The following is a 19251-nucleotide window of genomic DNA, read 5'->3' as shown; positions in this document are numbered from 1 at the left end:
ACGGCCGCGCTGTGATCTAGGGGTCACTAGAGAATAAAGCGTGTAATAGAAGTGATTTATGATATTGTTATTAATTCCATGTGTCAATTTTTATGTCTTATATAAAGGGTCTAATTGATGTCTGTATTTCTGCTGCAACTGAATATTCATTTCTTAAAGGGTTTCCTCTGACTGTAACCTTACCTAGTGCATAAGAAGGGTACAGCATAGACGGGACTGTTACATAAAATTGGTCTCCAGTTTTGACCACCCCAGGTAGGGTATGAAATGTCTTTTCTAGAATTCCCTCTTATGTGAAATCTCACCTGTTTACCTATTAAAAAAAAAAAGTCTCCCGAAAATGAGAAGAGAAGAGTCATATTTGCGCAAGATGAGTCAAGTTTAGAAGCTGCATGGGGAGGTGCACTTCAGATGCATGTATATTCAATCTCATCTTTCAGATCACATCCTGCTTGAGTTTCGGTGATCTACAGAACCAGAGATGCAATTAAAGAAAAGGGCAGAAATTTGAATCTATGCACTTTCAATTATATGCCTTTAACTGCCTATTTCTGGTTTAATTAGATGTGATTTTGAAAGATGATTTCTTATCTTTAACATGACACCAGAAGTGTGGGAAGTGACTCTTTCCTCTACAACTTCTAAAAGTGACTCATTTTGGGTAAAATATGACTATTCTCTGGTCATTATTACATGTCTTTGGAGGAGATTTTTTTCAATCTATAAATGGGTGAGATATGACACAAGAGGGGTTCTAGAAAGGACGTTTAATTTCCTACTTGAGGGGGGAGTAGTAGTTTAATCTGGCGACTGTGTCCCTTTTACTACGCAAATGTTCCGCTAGAATAGCATCATAGGGGTAACATTTAGATCTCTACTTATGGCTGAGTAATGGATGCTTCAAAAGTAAAAGATTCTGGATGGCAGACATAAGTTGTTTCTTATATTTTGGTTGTAGACTGTGTCCTTTGAGGAGTATCGGCTGCAGCAGAATTACCCGGTGTCTCTGGTTTCTTATACCTCCGTTATTACTTACCTGGGGTATAGGATCCACCTAGAAACATCCATCCATCTAATCTTGTCTCAATATACTGGTGCATCTTGGGGAGATTGGTGAGAATCATGGGGCTCGTGCATGTTTCATCTGGGTACTAAAATAAACTACTTCTTACAGGGATACAAAATCATGGCGATACCTTCAGAGCTGCAATAACACATTCAACCTCTGGGCTTGAGTGGCGCTGTTTTTGGAAGTAAGCAGCCATGTTTTTCTCTCTCTGACCCTTAAAGAAGGTGGATATTTTTAGGGGATTTTTGCAGTAATTTGGACTCCATTGCTGCTCCTCGGGTTATACGTGCATGAGGCCCATGAATGAATTAACGTAATCACATCGTATTTGTGGAATCCAATCATTAATCGTCTCTTTCTCTCCTTTTGGTTCCCTTATTCCTGGTCTTTGATTCGTCCTCTATTTATGTTGTACGTCTCTCCTCAGTGTGGGGTTATGGCTTCCTATGTGTCACCGTCATTTCTCTCTGCTCCCTCCTGGGGGCCGGCGTGGTTCCCTTCATGAAGAAATCCTGTTACAAGCGTCTTCTCCTCTTCTTCATTGCTCTCGCCATTGGGACCCTCTATTCCAACGCTCTCTTTCAGCTCATCCCCGAGGTATGGGGGGGCCGCGTACAATCCTGAGACCCTGTGTGTATGTGTATGGGTAGTGTTAGTGACTGAGCTCCACTCTTTACAGTACTTCAGTTACAATCTACATAATCTGATGGTATGATTACTTGTACAGGATACATTTTGACTTTGTGTGTTTTTCTTCACTGTTCACAGCTAAATTAAAGGGTTCATCTAATTCAAGGGACATGTACGCTGGATAAGAATTAAAGACCCTCTGCCCACTTTATGGAGTCAAAAAAAATAAATCATTGCAAATGTTTAGAAAAATAGAGAGAGTTTCCTACACAATTGTCCATAGAATTTTAGAAGCTAAAATTCTATGGACAATTGTGTAAGAAAGTATCTCTATATACATCTAGTACGGCTTCTTTATTCCATCTGTTCATGGGCTAATACTGGAAACGCATTTTATAACTGTTTTACTGCTTTGGGATAACTATGACCTATCCACAGGATAGGTCATCAATATCCGATCACTAGAGGGGGGGGGGATGTCCGATACCTGGGGACCCTCGCCGATCAGCCTATTCCTGCTGCTGATGGTGGAGGTCCTAGGACCTAGTAGGAGCCCTGGGACCTGCAACTTGGATCACACTAAAAGTACTACCAGGACCCCCCCCTCCCCCCCATCATCAGGAGAATGGGGGACTGCAAGTCCCTTAGGTTGCCTGCGACTTCTAGCGTCTTCTAGTCATGAAGTCCCCTGGAAGTCAGTGCAGCAGTATTCATCCTGTGCTCCATAAACTGCTATGGGACTTCTGTCACGACTCCTGGGATGAGCCAATGTTGGATGGCGCCTTCACTAGATGGGTAAGGGGGACCTGTTGTTTCCCCATTATGCCAATCACAGATACCAGCCTACTGACCCATCCATGATAAGACATTTACTACATGAAACCACATTGTAGACTGAAGATAAATGTTCATGGGTAAAACCCCCTTTTCCACCCTTTCTTAAAAGTTTGCAAACTTCATCTTCATTATCTGGGATTAGGCAATTTAGGTGCAGGAGATAAATTCGGGGTAAGCAGTTATTAGGGGCAATGAGTAAAGTAGTAGAGGGGTCCGCATACATAAGGTGCTGTGGTTAGAACGACCTCAATGCTTTTCCGGGTATTGGGGTGGGGGGGACACTACTTCAAGCAGGATATATGGAGAATTTATTGGGGGGGGGGGGGGGGCTTTTTCTTTGGGCATCTAGGAAAGCCACCTAATTTTGTGTTAATCTTGGACAATCCAGTTAATATTAAATAATCGCAGCTTTAGATGTGAACAGAGAAGAAACCCCAAATTCCAGTGTTCAGAATAATTATTGAACTGAAATGTTGTAAAAACCTCTTCAGTGGAGCTTTTTTTTTTTTTTTTTTTTTGTTCCCCTCACATTGTCTGCTATAGTGTCATGACACCATGTGCATGCCAGGCGGGTAGACTACATGGGAGATTATATAGGTTATTGCTCAAATAGCAACCCAGTATTATGTTATTATTGGTGGTGCTACTAAAAATGTGAATTTACAGCACAAAGTTCAGGAAGTGTTGAGTATCCAATGATTTACCTAATAATCTAATGATATATTAGGCAAAAATATGAATAAATTCCACATTGGTATCAATATTGCTGCCATGGTGGGCATTAGGGTACGTATTCAGCCTTGGTGGAGTATAGCTATTCCCGTAAGCCAGGGTTAGTGCCATTTACCCCACTAGGTTATGTTTCTTGGGGGTAGATTTGTTAAAACTAGGGCAGAGGAAAAATTAAGCAGTTCCTCATAGCAACCAATCGGATTACAGCTAACATTTCTCAGAGGCCTTTTGAAAAATGTAAAGGGCAGCCCGATTGGTCAATACATGCAACTTCTTTTATATTCCCTGTGCTCTAGTTTTGGATATAGTTGACCATTTTGAGTAACCAAAAATTGGCTTCCAGCACATGGGTGGGATAGACATGAATTCCCCCCTCAAAATTCACAATAATCAGATATACAAGTATCTCTAATAATAATATATATGGGAGTGTTATTTGAGCAGGCCTGTAGTATATAGATCTCACATTGATGTATATAATATGTCCTCTATCCCACTCCCGGGCCCTGACGCTTCTTTCTTGCTGTACCGCAGGCATTCGGCTTTAATCCGCTGGAAGACTCCTACATCGCCACATCCGCAGTCGTCTTTGGGGGTTTTTATCTTTTCTTTTTTACCGAAAAAGTACTGAAGATGCTTCTCAAGCAAAAACATGAGGTAATGTCTCGGCGGCAATGGCGAAGCATTTAGTTGTGGCCTCTGCTCAATAATTTCTGTCGCTTGTTGTCATGGATACGGTCGGAGTATTGTTAGAGGGGTACGAAACCACCGCATGGAAAAATAAATCCTTAACTAAATACTTAGTGTTTATTACTAGAGATGAGCGAACACTAAAATGCTCGGGTACTCGTTATTCGAGACGAACTTTTCCCGATGCTCGAGTGCTCGTCTCGAATAACGAACCCCATTGAAGTCAATGGGAGACTCGAGCATTTTTCAAGGGGACCAAGGCTCTGCACAGGGAAGCTTGGCCAAACACCTGGGAACCTCAGAAAAGGATGGAAACACCACGGAAATGGACAGGAAACAGCAGGGGCAGCATGCATGGATGCCTCTGAGGCTGCATAATCGCACCATTATGCCAAAATTATGGGCAACAGCATGGCCATGACAGAGTGACAGAATGAAGCTAGATAGCATCTAAAACATCCAATAATTGACCCTGACACTATAGGGGACGGCATGCAGAGGCAGCGGCAGCAGGCTAGAGAGTGTCATGGCGACATACCCTAAATGGACTCAGGCTTCAAACCAATGGGTGGCAGAGAGGAACCAAAGGAGGTGAGCAAGAAGCGCTCAAATAATATCGGTACATGATAAAAGTTTGCCAGTATATTTTGTGGATTACACAGCAGGGTGGCGACAAAGTTAACATGGAAGCCATGAAAACAACCCAAAATTCTGCCTGACACAGCTCGTTTGATAAGGGGACCATGTATGGAGGCAGTGAACTAGTAGTAGATTAAAGGTGCTGCAGTTAAAACTATGTTAGTTGGATCTTGGCATGGAGCTGGCGCTCCCCTGCCAGGCGAGCTTTCGCCAATCCAAGCCCCTGTCTCTAGGCTACTCCCCAAACAGCACTTCTAAGAACCTTTTGTATAAGATCAAGTGTAGTAGCGTTCTTATAAGTTTAGGATATGCCGGGTGAGGGGAATGTAAACAGATGCGCAAGAAGCGCTGAAATAATATCCCTAAATGGTAAAAGTTTGCCAGTATATTTTGTGGATAACACAGCAGGGTGGCGACAAAGTTAACAACTTTGATGTGGAATCCATGAAAACAACCCAAATTTCTGCCTGACACACCTCGTTTGATAAAGGGACGATGTATGGAGGCAGCTATATGGACGACTTTTGGAGGTAGCAATGGAGACAACGTGTGGAGGCTGCTATGGAGACAATTTAATTTGGATAGTGCCTGTATGTGGCAGTCCCAAACATTTTTCAAACCAGAGGAGCAGGTAGGTGGCCCTCCAGTAAAATGGGATAGATTGAGTGCCTGTATGTGGCAGTCCCAAAAATGTTTCAAACCAGAGGAGCAGGTAGGTGGCCCTGCAGTAAAATGGAATAGATTGAGTGCCTGTATGTGGCAGTCCCAAAAATTGTTCAAACCAGAGGAGCAGGTAGGTGGCCCTGCAGTAAAATGGAATAGATTGAGTGCCTGTATGTGGCAGTCCCAAAAATGTTTCAAACCAGAGGAGCAGGTAGGTGGCCCTCCAGTAAAATGGAATAGATTGAGTGCCTGTATGTGGCAGTCCCAAAAATTGTTCAAACCAGAGGAGCAGGTAGGTGGCCCTCCAGTAAAATGGAATAGATTGAGTGCCTGTATGTGGCAGTCCCAAAAATTGTTCAAACCAGAGGAGCAGGTAGGTGGCCCTGCAGTAAAATGGAATAGATTGAGTGCCTGTATGTGGCAGTCCCAAAAATTGTTCAAACCAGAGGAGCAGGTAGGTGGCCCTGCAGTAAAATGGAATAGATTGAGTGCCTGTATGTGGCAGTCCCAAAAATGTTTCAAACCAGAGGAGCAGGTAGGTGGCCCTGCAGTAAAATGGAATAGATTGAGTGCCTGTATGTGGCAGTCCCAAAAATTGTTCAAACCAGAGGAGCAGGTAGGTGGCCCTGCAGTAAAATGGAATAGATTGAGTGCCTGTATGTGGCAGTCCCAAAAATGTTTCAAACCAGAGGAGCAGGTAGGTGGCCCTCCAGTAAAATGGAATAGATTGAGTGCCTGTATGTGGCAGTCCCAAAAATTGTTCAAACCAGAGGAGCAGGTAGGTGGCCCTGCAGTAAAATGGAATAGATTGAGTGCCTGTATGTGGCAGTCCCAAAAATGTTTCAAACCAGAGGAGCAGGTAGGTGGCCCTCCAGTAAAATGGAATAGATTGAGTGCCTGTATGTGGCAGTCCCAAAAATTGTTCAAACCAGAGGAGCAGGTAGGTGGCCCTGCAGTAAAATGGAATAGATTGAGTGCCTGTATGTGGCACTCACAAAAATTGTTTCAAACAGAGGACCGGGTAGGTGGCCCTCCAGAAAAATTAAATGCATGAAGTACTATAGCAAGAGCCAGTGGGCCCTGTCAAAAAATAGCCAGTTTCCTCTGCTTTACTGTACAAAGAGGAGGAGAAGGAGGAAAATGAGGAGGAGGAGGAGGAGTGGATCAATTATTCAGGTTGAGCTTCCTTCACCTGGTGGAGATTGGAAATTCTGAGAAATCCAGCCTTTATTCATTTTAATAAGCGTCAGCCTGTCAGCGCTGTCAGTCGACAGGCGTGTACGCTTATCGGTGATGATGCCACCAGCTGCACTGAAAACCCGCTCGGACAAGACGCTAGCGGCAGGGCAGGCAAGAACCTCCAAGGCGTACAGCGCCAGTTCGTGCCACATGTCCAGCTTTGAAACCCAGTAGTTGTAGGGAGCTGTGTGATCATTTAGGACGATGGTATGGTCAGCTACGTACTCCCTCACCATCTTTCTGTAAAGATCAGCCCTACTCTGCCGAGACTGGGGACAGGTGACAGTGTCTTGCTGGGGTGACATAAAGCTGGCAAAAGCCTTGTAAAGCGTACCCTTGCCAGTGCTGGACAAGCTGCCTGCTCGCCTACTCTCCCTCGCTACTTGTCCCGCAGAACTACGCACTCTGCCGCTAGCGCTGTCAGAAGGGAAATACTGTTTCAGCTTGTGCACCAGGGCCTGCTGGTATTCATGCATTCTCACACTCCTTTCCTCTCCAGGGATGAGAGTGGGAAGATTTTGCTTGTACCGTGGGTCCAGGAGAGTGAACACCCAGTAATCGGTGCTGGAATAAATTCTTTGAACGCGAGGGTCACGGGATAGGCAGCCTAGCATGAAATCTGCCATATGCGCCAGAGTACCAACGCGTAAGAATTCACTCCCCTCACTGGCCTGACTGTCCATTTCCTCCTCCTCCAACTCCTCCAACTCCTCTTCTTCTGCCCATACACGCTGAACAGTGAAGGACTCAACAATGGTCCCCTCTTGTGTCTCGCCAACATTCTCCTCCTCTTCCTCCTCATCCTCCTCCACCTCCACCTCCTCCGATATGCGCTGAGAAACAGACCTCAGGGTGCTTTGGCTATCAACAAGGGAATATTCTTCCCCCGTCTCTTGTGACGAGCGCAAAGCTTCCGACTTCATGCTGACCAGAGAGTTTTTCAACAGGCCAAGCAGCGGGATGGTGAGGCTGATGATGGCGGCATCGCCACTGACCATCTGTGTTGACTCCTCAAAGTTACTCAGCACCTGACAGATATCAGACATCCACGTCCACTCCTCATTGTAGACTTGAGGAAGCTGACTGACCTGACTACCAGTTCTGGTGGAAGTTGACATCTGGCAGTCTACAATCGCTCTGCGCTGCTGGTAAACTCTGGATAACATGGTCAGTGTTGAATTCCACCTCGTGGGCACGTCGCACAACAGTCGGTGAGCGGGCAGTTGGAGGCGGCGCTGCGCTGCCCTGAGAGTGGCAGCATCTGGGCTGGACTTCCTGAAATGCGCACAGATGCGGCGCACCTTCGTGAGCAAATCAGACAGATTGGGGTATGTCTTGAGGAAACGCTGCACTATCAGATTTAACACATGGGCCAGGCATGGCACATGTGTCAGTCTGCCGAGTTGCAGAGCCGCCACCAGGTTACGGCCGTTGTCACACACAACCATTCCCGGCTTGAGGTTCAGCGGTGCCAGCCACAGATCAGTCTGCGCCGTGATGCCCTGTAATAGCTCTTGGGCGGTGTGCCTTTTGTCGCCTAGGCTCAGCAGTTTGAGCACCGCCTGCTGTCGCTTAGCGACGGCACTGCTGCTGTGCCTAGAGCTACCGACTGATGGCGCCGTGCCCACGGATGGTAGTTCGGAGGAGGAGGTGGAGGAGGGGTGGGAGGAGGAGGAGGCATAGTAGGCCTGAAACACCTGGACCGAGGTAGGCCCCGCAATCCTCGGCGTCGGCAGTATATGAGCAGCCCCAGGGTCAGACTCGGTCCCAGCCTCCACCAAGTTAACCCAATGTGCCGTCAGCGATATATAGTGGCCCTGCCCGGCAGCACTCGTCCACGTGTCCGTGGTCAGGTGGACCTTGTCAGAAACGGCGTTGGTCAGGGCACGGATGATGTTGTCTGACACGTGCTGGTGCAGGGCTGGGACGGCACATCGGGAAAAGTAGTGGCGGCTGGGGACCGAATACCGAGGGGCGGCCGCCGCCATGAGGTTGCGAAAGGCCTCGGTCTCTACTAGCCTATAGGGCAGCATCTCCAGGCTAAGCAATCTGGAGATGTGCACATTAAGGGCTTGGGCGTGCGGGTGGGTTGCACTATATTTGCGTTTCCGCTCCAGCGTCTGGGGTATGGAGAGCTGAACGCTGGTGGATGCTGTGGAGGATCGTGGAGGCGACGATGGGGTTTTTGTGGCAGGGTCCTGGGCAGGGGGCTGACTAGCAGCTGACACAGGGGAAGGAGCAGTGGTGTGCACGGCCGGAGGTGAACGGGCTTGTTGCCACTGAGTGGGGTGCTTAGCATTCATATGCCTGCGCATACTGGTGGTAGTTAAGCTAGTAGTGGTGGAACCCCTGCTGAGCCTGGTTTGGCAAATGTTGCACACCACAGTCCGTCGGTCATCCGGTGTTTCCTTAAAGAACCTCCACACTTCTGAAGATCTAGCCCTCGCCGCAAGAGCCCTCACCACGGGAGCTTCACTAGTTGACAGTGGCGCTGATGCACCAGCTCTGGCCCTGCCTCTCCGTCTGGCCCCACCACTGCCTCTTCCAACCTGTTCAGGTCGAGGACTCTCCTCCGTCTCAGAAGCACTGTGTTCACCCGGCCTCTCAACCCAGCTTGGGTCTGTCACCTCATCATCCTCCGATCCCTCAGTCTGCTCCCCCCTCGGACTTCCTGCCCTGACAACAACTTCCCCACTGTCTGACAACCGTGTCTCCTCATCGTCGGACACCTCTTTACACACTTCCACTACGTCAAGAAGGTCATCATCACCCACAGACTGTGACTGGTGGAAAACCTGGGCATCGGAAAATTGCTCAGCAGCAACCGGACAAGTGGTTTGTGACTGTGGGAAGGGTCCAGAAAACAGTTCCTCAGAGTATGCCGGTTCAAATGCCAAATTTTCCTGGGAGGGGGCAGACTGGGGGGGAGGAGGCTGAGGTGCAGGAGCTGGAGGAGTGGCGATTTCGGTGACATGGGTGGACTGCGTGGAAGACTGACTGGTGGTGGACAAATTGCTCGAAGCATTGTCAGCAATCCACGACATCACCTGTTCGCACTGTTCTGGCCTCAACAGTGCTCTACCACGAGTCCCAGTAGCTTCAGACATGAACCTAGGGAGTGTAGCTCTGCGGCGTTCCCCTGCTCCCTCATCAGCAGGTGGTGTCTCACCCCGCCCAGGACCACGGCCTCTGACCCCTGCAGTAGTTGGACGCCCACGTCCCCGCCCTCGTCCTCTACCCCTAGCCCTCGGGTTAAACATTTTTAAAATGAGAGTTATAACTTTATTTTTTTTTTTACTTTTTTTTGTTTTTTTTTGTTTTTTTTTTTTTTTTGTGTTTTTTGTTTTTTTTTGAGTTTTTAAAACCAAACAATGCTATCCTATTGCTATGGCTATTTTCTAGCCAAGTATCAAAGGAAGCACACTACTATGCCAGATGAGATGACACTGAGTTATTGCCTAATAGAAATCCAACCCCTACTGAATTTTGCCACTTCGGCCTTTGCTATGGATATGTGCGCCACTAAGCGCAGAACACAGCGGTCGCAAGTCCCACTACAAATTGCTCAGAATTGGCAAGTACATGCACTGCAGAAACTACAGCCACCAGCAGATCAACCAGAAATCAAATATATAGAACGCTACTGTAGGCTTCAAGAAGCTGTTTGTATTCTCCTATGGCTATTTTCTAGCCAAGTATCAAAGGAAGCACAGTACTATGCCAGATGAGATGACACTGAGTTATTGCCTAATAGAAATCCAACCCCTACTGAATTTTCCCACTTCGGTCTTTGCTATGGATATGTGTGCCACTAAGAGCTAAACACAACGGTAGCAAGTCCCCCTGCTAATTCCTCACAAAATGGTAAAAGATGCAAATTAAAATAAAAAAAGTAGAACGTTATTGTAGCCCTAAGAAGGGCTGTTGGGTTCTTTGAGAATCACTCCTGCCTAACAGTAAGCTAATAGAACACCCTAACGCTTTCCCTGAGCAGCAGCAGCTCTCTCCCTAGCGGCATCCAGAGACAGAATGATCCGAGCAGCGCGGCCAGCGGCTAGTCTATCCCAGGGTCACCTGATCTGGCCAGCCAACCACTGCTATCGACGTGTAAGGGTACCACGTCATGCTGGGTGGAGTGCAGAGTCTCCTGGCTTGTGATTGGCTCTGTTTCTGGCCGCCAAAAAGCAAAACGGCGGGAGCTGCCATTTTCTCGAGCGGGCGAAGTATTCGTCCGAGTAACGAGCAGTTTCGAGTACCCTAATGCTCGACCGAGCATCAAGCTCGGACGAGCATGTTCGCTCATCTCTATTTATTACTAAAAGGGCACGTATGTAGGATCTGTATAGGGGGCATAGACAGGGGGCGCACCATAAAAGATTTAACATGCACACCCTGTTTGGGAGTATTTGCCGCTGTGGATATTCTTGCATTTTTGTTTCTGAATTAAACTTTAGCAAGTTGGATCCAATCGGACCTATCCTAAGGCCGCATGCACACATTGCGCTTGAATTATGATTCGAAGTGCAATTTTAACGCATAGGGGAGGAGCAAGGTCCCGTGCAGATGAACGTATAGGGGGCGGCGATACGGCCGCATCACGGCCACCATAGACGTCTGTGGCACCCAGTCACGGTGAGCACACAGTGTCTCGCCACACCGTGACCAAATTGCACTGTTATATACAGGATATGTCGTATATTTTGCTGTTTTAAGCCTCTCGGCTTTCAATATAGAGGGGGAGGGGGTGAGGAGTGCTCACCCCTTCTCTCCTGCACCCGGCTGTATGCTTGCACGGGCTACAGCATAATGCATATGTTCCTGTGCATGAGGCTTAACGCGGCTACGTCAGTGTGTTTAGACCTTCAAGGTTGCATTTAGGAACTAGCAACTTGTGTTTTGTTGTTATAGAAGACAAAACACTTGTATTTAGACCCAGACACTTGTGTTTGCGGTCTAGCTACATCTGTGTTCAGGGATTACTCCTCCCCAATGCGTTTGAATTGCGTTGCAAGTGCATCATATTAACACGCTACAAGTTATGGGTTCATAACATTGCAGTGTTGACCATCAAGTTTAGGACCGCTATTGATTAGCAGTACATCCCGTGGGTAGGCAGAAGAGTCTGCAGTGTTCCTTCATTTATAAAGCACTACTTTTGAGGTCATAGTTACATTTGATTTGGCAGGTAAGTTAATGTCTGGAGAAGAAGTGGGTCTTGCACCAAAACTGACTTCCGTGTACTTACACATTACATCAGACCTTACCATCAAATGCATGAGGGATTGTACCAGGGGTATAAGGACTTGGCTGTTCGATTCTAAATACAAGGGATCCAATGGGGCAGATTTACTTACCCGGTCCATTCGCGATCCTGCGGCGCGTTGTGTGCGGTGGATTCGGGTCCGGTCGGGATTTATTAAGGCAGTTCCTGCGCCGTCCACCAGGTGGAGCTGCTGCGCTGAAGTCCGCTTGAATGCCCTGAAATTCACCGGCCTATTCCTAGTGAAGTTAAGTGCAATTTTCGCAACGCATTTTTTTTTTTTTTTTTTTTTTTTTTAAATGCGGCGGTTTTTCCGAATCCGTTGGGTTTTCGTTTGGCCACGCCCCCCATTTCCATCGCTTGCATGCCGGCGCCAATGCGCCAAAATCCGATCGCTTGCGCCAAAATCCTGGGGAAAATTGGAACAAATTGGAAATATTTGGGTAACGCGTCGGGAAAACGCGAATCGGGCCCTTAGTAAATGACCCCCAATATGTCAGATTTGGAGACTGAGCCAGCATGTGTTCTCTAAGAGAGCTGAGTGTGTAGGGAAGAAGGAAAAGCTATATGTATAGTTAGCCTTGGTCTAAATCCGTTGTTTCTGCATAGTAAAGTCTGTACGTTGAATTAAGTTGCATATAAACCCCAGGAAAGTTTTATCATGTAACAGACAACTATACTAAACACATGCCTTGTGTTCCCTCCCCAGCACGGGCACAGTCACTACACTGCTGACACCAGTAAGCGGGATGCGGAGGAAGGCGTGACGGAGAAGTTGCAGAATGGCGACTTGGATCACATCATTCCTCCTCCTGGTGGTAGTGAGCCGGACCTCCGGCCACACCTGGTGGATGAGAAGGTTGTGGTGGGCTCCCTGGCCGTGCAGGTGAGTTATGACAATCCTCCTCTATCTCTGGGTATAATAATGTACATGCCTTACATGTACTTAGACTCCTCTTCTCATGCAGGACCTACCGGGACAGCAGAGCTCTTGTTACTGGCTGAAAGGTATCCGGTACTCTGACATTGGCACGCTCGCCTGGATGATCACACTAAGTGATGGACTCCATAATTTCATTGATGGCTTGGCTATTGGAGCCTCGTTTACAGTGTCTGTCTTCCAAGGGGTCAGCACGTCCATCGCCATCCTGTGTGAGGAGTTTCCCCATGAACTTGGTACGTTACCAGACGGAAGCAAGATCCATTCTATGGGGGGTGTCTCTGTGATTGCACTTATAGCACATCAACACATGTGGAGACGTGTTTTTCATTTGATTATCCTTTGTTCCCAAATTATCTATACATATTGTAGTGTCGGCACTTGTACAAAATTAAGTGCCGGATATATCCCGATTCTATGCCAGGCCATACATGTCATGGAATTGCGCTATTTTTTTTTTTTTGCGACCGTTCAGACTTGAACTCTTGCAGGCTATAGCAAGTGTGCAAGCACAGGGCAGGAACGGCCTCGTTCCACCGCGGGGCGTCCTCAACGCTCTTTATGCCACTCCTTGCCCACTTGCGGTGGTATAAAGGGATAATCGCAATTTGTAAGGAGTTTTGATTATTTTAGGACTCTGATAAATGTCCCCCCCTTAGGGGCACCTGGGATGCATGAGGCAAGTTCTCAGTGGGTTGGTCACCATGAAATCCCCATGTGGTGTGGGAACTAAAAAACAAATGGAATTTTTCTTTTTGTTCAAGATTTAAAAAAAAGGTTAATTGTGCTACTACAGCTTTGCTCCGCTCACTAAGCTGCAGTAGCATATAGACCCTGGAGAGAAGTGTGGCGCTATTTTCTCAACAAAAGTGACCATAGTTTTTACTTTTGCCAGTACAAGAATCTCATTTTAAATTGACAACATTGGAAACTTGTTTGTGATATTGTGTGGTGTTTGAGGCCCTAGAACAGTGGTGGCGAACCTATGGCACAGGTGCCAGAGGTGGCACTCAGAGCCATTTCTGTGGGCACTCAGACCATCACCCCAGGACAGAGTTCACCAAATGGGACCAAATCCACCAAGTCCCAGGCAACTTAAGAGATGCTGCTCTCAGCGCTATTTTAAAGCAACATTTCATTGGCTGTAAGGAACTTTGGGAAAAGTGAGAAGATGTGGACAGAAATACATTATCTTTGGTGGTCATCCTGCTGGACCCACCATTCTTTCTCTACAGAGAGACCCTGGAGAGAAGCTACAACGAGAGTCTGAATTTGCCCTCCTTCTTTCAACTGTATTGGTGGCCTCAGGGGGGCGATACAATTGAAAGATGTGGAAGAACAGGCAGCAATAAGTTACTGCTTAAAATGCCATGTTGGCACTTCATGGGAAAATAAGTGGATTTTGGTTGTAGTTTGGGCACTCTGTCTCCAAAAGGTTCGCCATCACTGCCCTAGAACCATCTGAATAACACCAAAGCAGAACAAAAACCCGATTTTGCACTCAAAAGGAAGGGAATGTACTATAATTTTGCTTTCTGTTGGATCTGCTTTTGTGTTAAAAACGTCGTATAATTGTGTGTAATATAAATAGTGGAGGGGCAGGTCTGTGTCACTATGTAATTATAAGGGTCACTGCTGGACAATAACCTACTTGTATAGACAACCTGAAATACAAGTTATTTACACAGAGGTCACAAATGTGTATCTGCACATATCTGAAGTAAGCAGATCCCACTTTGTTCTCAGTTATCAGCCGTTTCATCATGGCAAAGTCCATCGTCGGGCACCCACCAATGTATATGTTGTGCAGTAGCGGTGTCAGACATTTGGATACACTCCTGAGGTATTTTGTACTCCAGCAGAATGATGGATACGTCTTATCAGCTATTTGACAATCATTCCTTCATGTCCTTCATGAACTGCTTACATGACAGGCCGTCCCTGCCAAGTAAGGAGCTGGCAAACAAAGTTTGTCAACTTAATGAACTCCTGATAAACATTGGGCATGATTGTAGATTTCTGATGTTTATTAACCCAGGCTACTAGTGTATAGCGCAGGTCATAGTCTACTCAGGTGATGACTTCTTGGTCAGTGGCGCCCCCTGCTGTTTGTGGATCTTGACCTGTTGTGTTTTGTTGCAGGTGACTTTGTCATTCTCCTAAACGCGGGGATGAGTATTCCTCAGGCGCTCTTCTTTAACTTCCTCTCGGCTTGTTGCTGCTACCTCGGTCTGGCTTTTGGGATCCTCGCCGGCAGCCACTTCTCTTCTAACTGGATCTTTGGTTTAGCAGGGGGGATGTTCCTTTACATTAGTCTTGCTGATATGGTGAGTATGAAATGGCATACTGCAGCCCTTTGACCGGTTCCAGACATTGGGACCCTCTACTGAAATCGGGGGACCCATTACTACATTTAAATTGAATGGCAGGTTGTACGATATTCTGTTATCGCTGATAGTCCTGTAAAAAATAAAATAAAAGATGGAGTCTTGTGGCACCTGCTCGACCTAAAGGGAGCAGGAGCCTTGTTCTCACAATCAGAGGCGCAGATTTTAATAATGTGGACAGGAGGTACTATTAACCCATCGCCAACCCCTTTAAGCTGCAATTGAAAATCTATTTATACCATTCCTGATGTCTTTGTTTTGGATGTTTGTCAAACTTAAAGGAAATCTACCATGAAAATCCATCATGATAAACCAGGGACACTTACACATAGATCCAGGCACCGGGACTGTGGGAATCTTCTTATATTTCTTATCCATGGCCTCCTCCCTTCTAAAATCAACTTTTAACATTACGTTGATGAGCCTTTTATGATGAAAAGGCTACTGGGGTGGTTCCCAGAGCACATCTGTGCTGCAGATTCACAGGCTGTTACACTGTGCAGGAGAAGTACCCTCACCCACAGTGTGCTGAAACTCTGCTGCAGTGAGATTACACCAAGCAGATGGAGGAACAAGTGCTGAGGAAGCAAAAGGGGAGACCTGTAATAACCTGTGAAGCTGCAGTGAGGAGAGGTGCTGGTAATGAGCCCTTTACTCATTAGCATAATTTGCAAAGTTGATGTATTCTCAGCACACAGTGGGAGAGGGAAGTGTAAGGCCCCTTCTCCACTGGCGTTTTTCATGCGCGAGTTCTGCGCGTGCATTTGACGCTCAGAACTCGCATTGCACTCTGTCCCATTGTATTCAATGGGTCTTTCTCCATTAGCGTGGTTTTTAACGCGCGTGCTTGCGTTCGTTTGCACGCGCGTCAAAATCGCAGCATGCTCTATTTTTGCGGGTCACGCGCGTTTTTCACGCCCCATTCAAGTCTATGGAGATGCATCAAGAACGCATTGCACTCGCAATCATTGCAAGTGCAATGCGAGTGCAATGCGTTTTAAACGTAAGGGTTGCTAGGTGACCAGAATAACATTATTTCCCCTGCTCGCGATCGAGCATTTAATTAAAAAAACACAATGAAGAACAGTGAAGAATAGAATAAAATCATTGTACACAGTGAACACAGTGACCACAGGATCATTTAAGATAAAAACACAGTGCAGAACACAGTGCAGAATAGATTACAGATGTTCGGCACATCTGCTTACTTGTCGGGAGATACGCGCGGAACGGTGCGAACAAAATAGCATGTGAAGAACAATATATATGTGTGAAGAACACATTGCAGATGTATTTAAACATCTGCAATGTGTTCTTCACACACATATATATTGTTCTTCACATGCTATTTTGAACAACAATGTGCCCATCCTTGTAGTGGATAACATCGGTTACACCGCGGCTGGCAGCGCCTCCTCTCCCCCGCAGGACATTCCCGCAGGGTGTTATCAGATAACACTCCCGTGTGTACTGTATGCGGCACTGCCTGCCCTCCATGTAACTGAAGCTTTCCCTCAGTCATGTAGCACAGCGTTCATACACGTCAGGGACGTATGACAATAGTAAGCAGCCGCCACCCCCTTAATGTGTGCTGCACAGGTGCCGTGTCACTGCTGGGGCTGTCCCATTGTCGCAGGAGAAGAGGGGACACGAGGGCTCGGAGACTGTGTAGTATGCAGCTGTTCCCTCACTCAAAGTCCTGCAGCGCCGCAAGGAGGACGGCAGCAGGCACCTGCTGTACACGGGAGCACGCAGCCCGACACCTGCGGCTGCTATCCCGTACAGAGAAGGGGAACCTGGCGGTGTGTGAAGGTTTCCTATGTCACTGGCACCGCTCAGCAGACGTTACCCCGCGCCTGTGTGTACAGCTACGAGTAAAGGGAGGGTGGGCGACACCTGGGAAACTTTGTGCGCGCTCACGCCGTGCCCTGTCTACACCGCGGGGAGAAGAACAATATATATGTGTGAAGAACACATTGCAGATGTATTTAAACATCTGCAATTTGTTCTTCACACACATATATATTGTTCTTCACATGCTATTTTGTTCGCAGCGCTCCGCGCGTATCTCCCGACAAGTAAGCAGATGTGCCGAACATCTGTAATCTATTCTGCACTGTGTTCTGCACTGTGTTTTTATCTTAAATGATCCTGTGGTCACTGTGTTCACTGTGTTCACTGGTTTTATTCTATTCTTCACTGTTCTTCACATCTGCTAACTTGTCGGGAGATAATATACGCGCGCGGAACAGTGAAGAATAGATCGCAGATGTTTGCAACTGATCAGAAGACATTATTTTTCAATTAAATAAAACATTTTATTCCCGAAACCTTGGTCCCTTTGAAAAAGTCCAATGGACTTAAAAAAACGCGCGTGAAAAACGCACCAAAAACGCGAACAAAAATGAAACAAAAACGCAGCAAAAACGTCAGTTTTTCACGCATTGCACCCTGACGTGAAACGCAACGCTAGTGTGCAAGAGGCCTAACTGCCTGTGAGCAATTTTGGCTCATTAGCATGATTATAAAAGTAGATCATAGGAGGAAGGTGGCCATGGATAACACCTATAAGAAGATACCACAGTCACAGTGCCTGGACCTCGGAGTAATGTCCATCATATGCGTATCTTGGTCATATGGCATTGGTACTGGATGCGTCACCTGTTAGCTCATGGTTTATATTTATGTTGAGGTCCAGTTTCTCCTGCCCATTGTAACACTTTTATTTTACTATTCTCTTCCAGTTCCCGGAGATGAATGAAGTTAGTAAAGAGGATGAGGAAGGAGGACGGCCGCTCACTGCCTTCCTCATCCAGAATGCGGGGCTGCTTACAGGGTTCTCCATCATGCTACTACTGACCACGTTCTCCGGTCAGATCCAGCTGGGATAGGCCACGGACAGAGGCTTGTGATTCTCCAACATTCTTTCGAGGTGGGATCTTGACCAAAGGAAGAGCGTGTTATACAGCAGTGTTACCCCCACGGTCCTGTGGAGCGCTCCACTGCTGTCCAAGTGGTTCTCACGGACATGAGAGCTTTAGGGGTTTCCTAACGTGATTCCGAGGCCTGTACCAAATCCGTTGTCTCGAAAACCGATACCTGCTTGCTGTCCTTTTTACGTCAATCTCTGTAACGGAGATGTGAGGACTCAGTTTTTAGGACATTTATCATATTGATAAGTGGATTATATTCCTTCTTAGAAAAAAAAATATATATTGGACCAAACCAACTGAACAAAAGGGGTAATTTTATTATTATTATTATTATTTTTTTCCCATTTCCCGTGCAACGGAGGTGACAGCCTCAGCTGCTGGAGCTGTTCCGAACATGAATTCATGGATCCATTACCGTAGCCGTTCCGTTACTTCCTAATTTGATGAACTGACCAATCCGCTGCTGGCTAGAGGACAATCCTTACGCTGACTGGACCTGATATGTCCCCTGCTGCTGCTGCTGTTTTGACACCTGAATAGTGTTTGCTTTATCTTGAAGTAAAAGGAAGAAGAGAACTGAGAGGTTTGATGCAGGAGACCTGGTGCACAGGCGGCGCCATGTTATAGCACAGAGATATCATAGCACAGTCTGGGGGAGATTTGCACATTTTTGCAATTTTGTGTGAATGTTCTATAGTAATAGTTTAGTGGTCATGCTTGAGCTGAGCTGGTATGTCTCCTAGAATAGCAGAGCTGAGTGTGTTGGTGTGGGCTTGTACAGTGCTGCCATCAATCCTTACCCACAACACTGGCAGTACAGCAAGGGAAGATGGCAGCCATTATTTGTTCTCTTCTTCCTCCATCTCAGGTGCTGACAATAAAATATTTAATTGAATTGCTGTTTCCTTTCTTGTTGATCGGATGCAGTTTTGTGTGGATCTCAGAGGGTATCTGTACATGTTGCAGAGTGGCGGTGTGTTCTGCCCCTGCGGTAATCACTCGACCATGTCTGGTTTTTGATGTGTATAAACGCTAGAGCTCAATCTTTGCATTGATCTTCAGGAATAAGTAACGTTACTTATTTGCTGCAGAAGAAAAGCGCTGTGTATGGGATCCACTTCATGCTACTGTATTACGGTGCAGCCGCACCTATCAAGTAAGGTCTGCCGATATCCTACGGCAGTGATGGCGAAGCTTCTAGATACTGAGTTTCAAAATTGCCCACTTTATTG

The 19251-nt window shown here is 46.7% G+C and overlaps 1 protein-coding gene across 4 annotated transcripts in view; it reads left to right on the top strand.

Moving 5' to 3' along the window:
* The window catches only part of SLC39A14 (solute carrier family 39 member 14), a 30539-nt gene extending 11625 nt beyond the window's left edge, over positions 1 to 18914 (top strand). For 3 of the 4 annotated variants that reach the window (XM_072149344.1, XM_072149343.1, XM_072149342.1), the window contains 6 exons: positions 1497 to 1666; positions 3803 to 3925; positions 12469 to 12645; positions 12728 to 12935; positions 14842 to 15026; positions 17831 to 18914. In XM_072149344.1, the coding sequence (XP_072005445.1) occupies positions 1497 to 1666; positions 3803 to 3925; positions 12469 to 12645; positions 12728 to 12935; positions 14842 to 15026; positions 17831 to 17977 (1010 nt within the window). In that variant the 3' untranslated portion in view covers positions 17978 to 18914. The remainder of the gene's footprint in view (positions 1 to 1496; positions 1667 to 3802; positions 3926 to 12468; positions 12646 to 12727; positions 12936 to 14841; positions 15027 to 17830) is intronic. The other variant, XM_072149345.1, reaches the window with a different exon arrangement.
* Positions 18915 to 19251: the final 337 nt, after the last annotated feature.

Source organism: Engystomops pustulosus, chromosome 4 (assembly GCF_040894005.1).
Source record: "Engystomops pustulosus chromosome 4, aEngPut4.maternal, whole genome shotgun sequence".
Taxonomy (NCBI): domain Eukaryota; kingdom Metazoa; phylum Chordata; class Amphibia; order Anura; family Leptodactylidae; genus Engystomops; species Engystomops pustulosus.
Note: the sequence above shows the minus strand (reverse complement) of the source record. Positions and strands in the feature narration are given on the sequence as shown.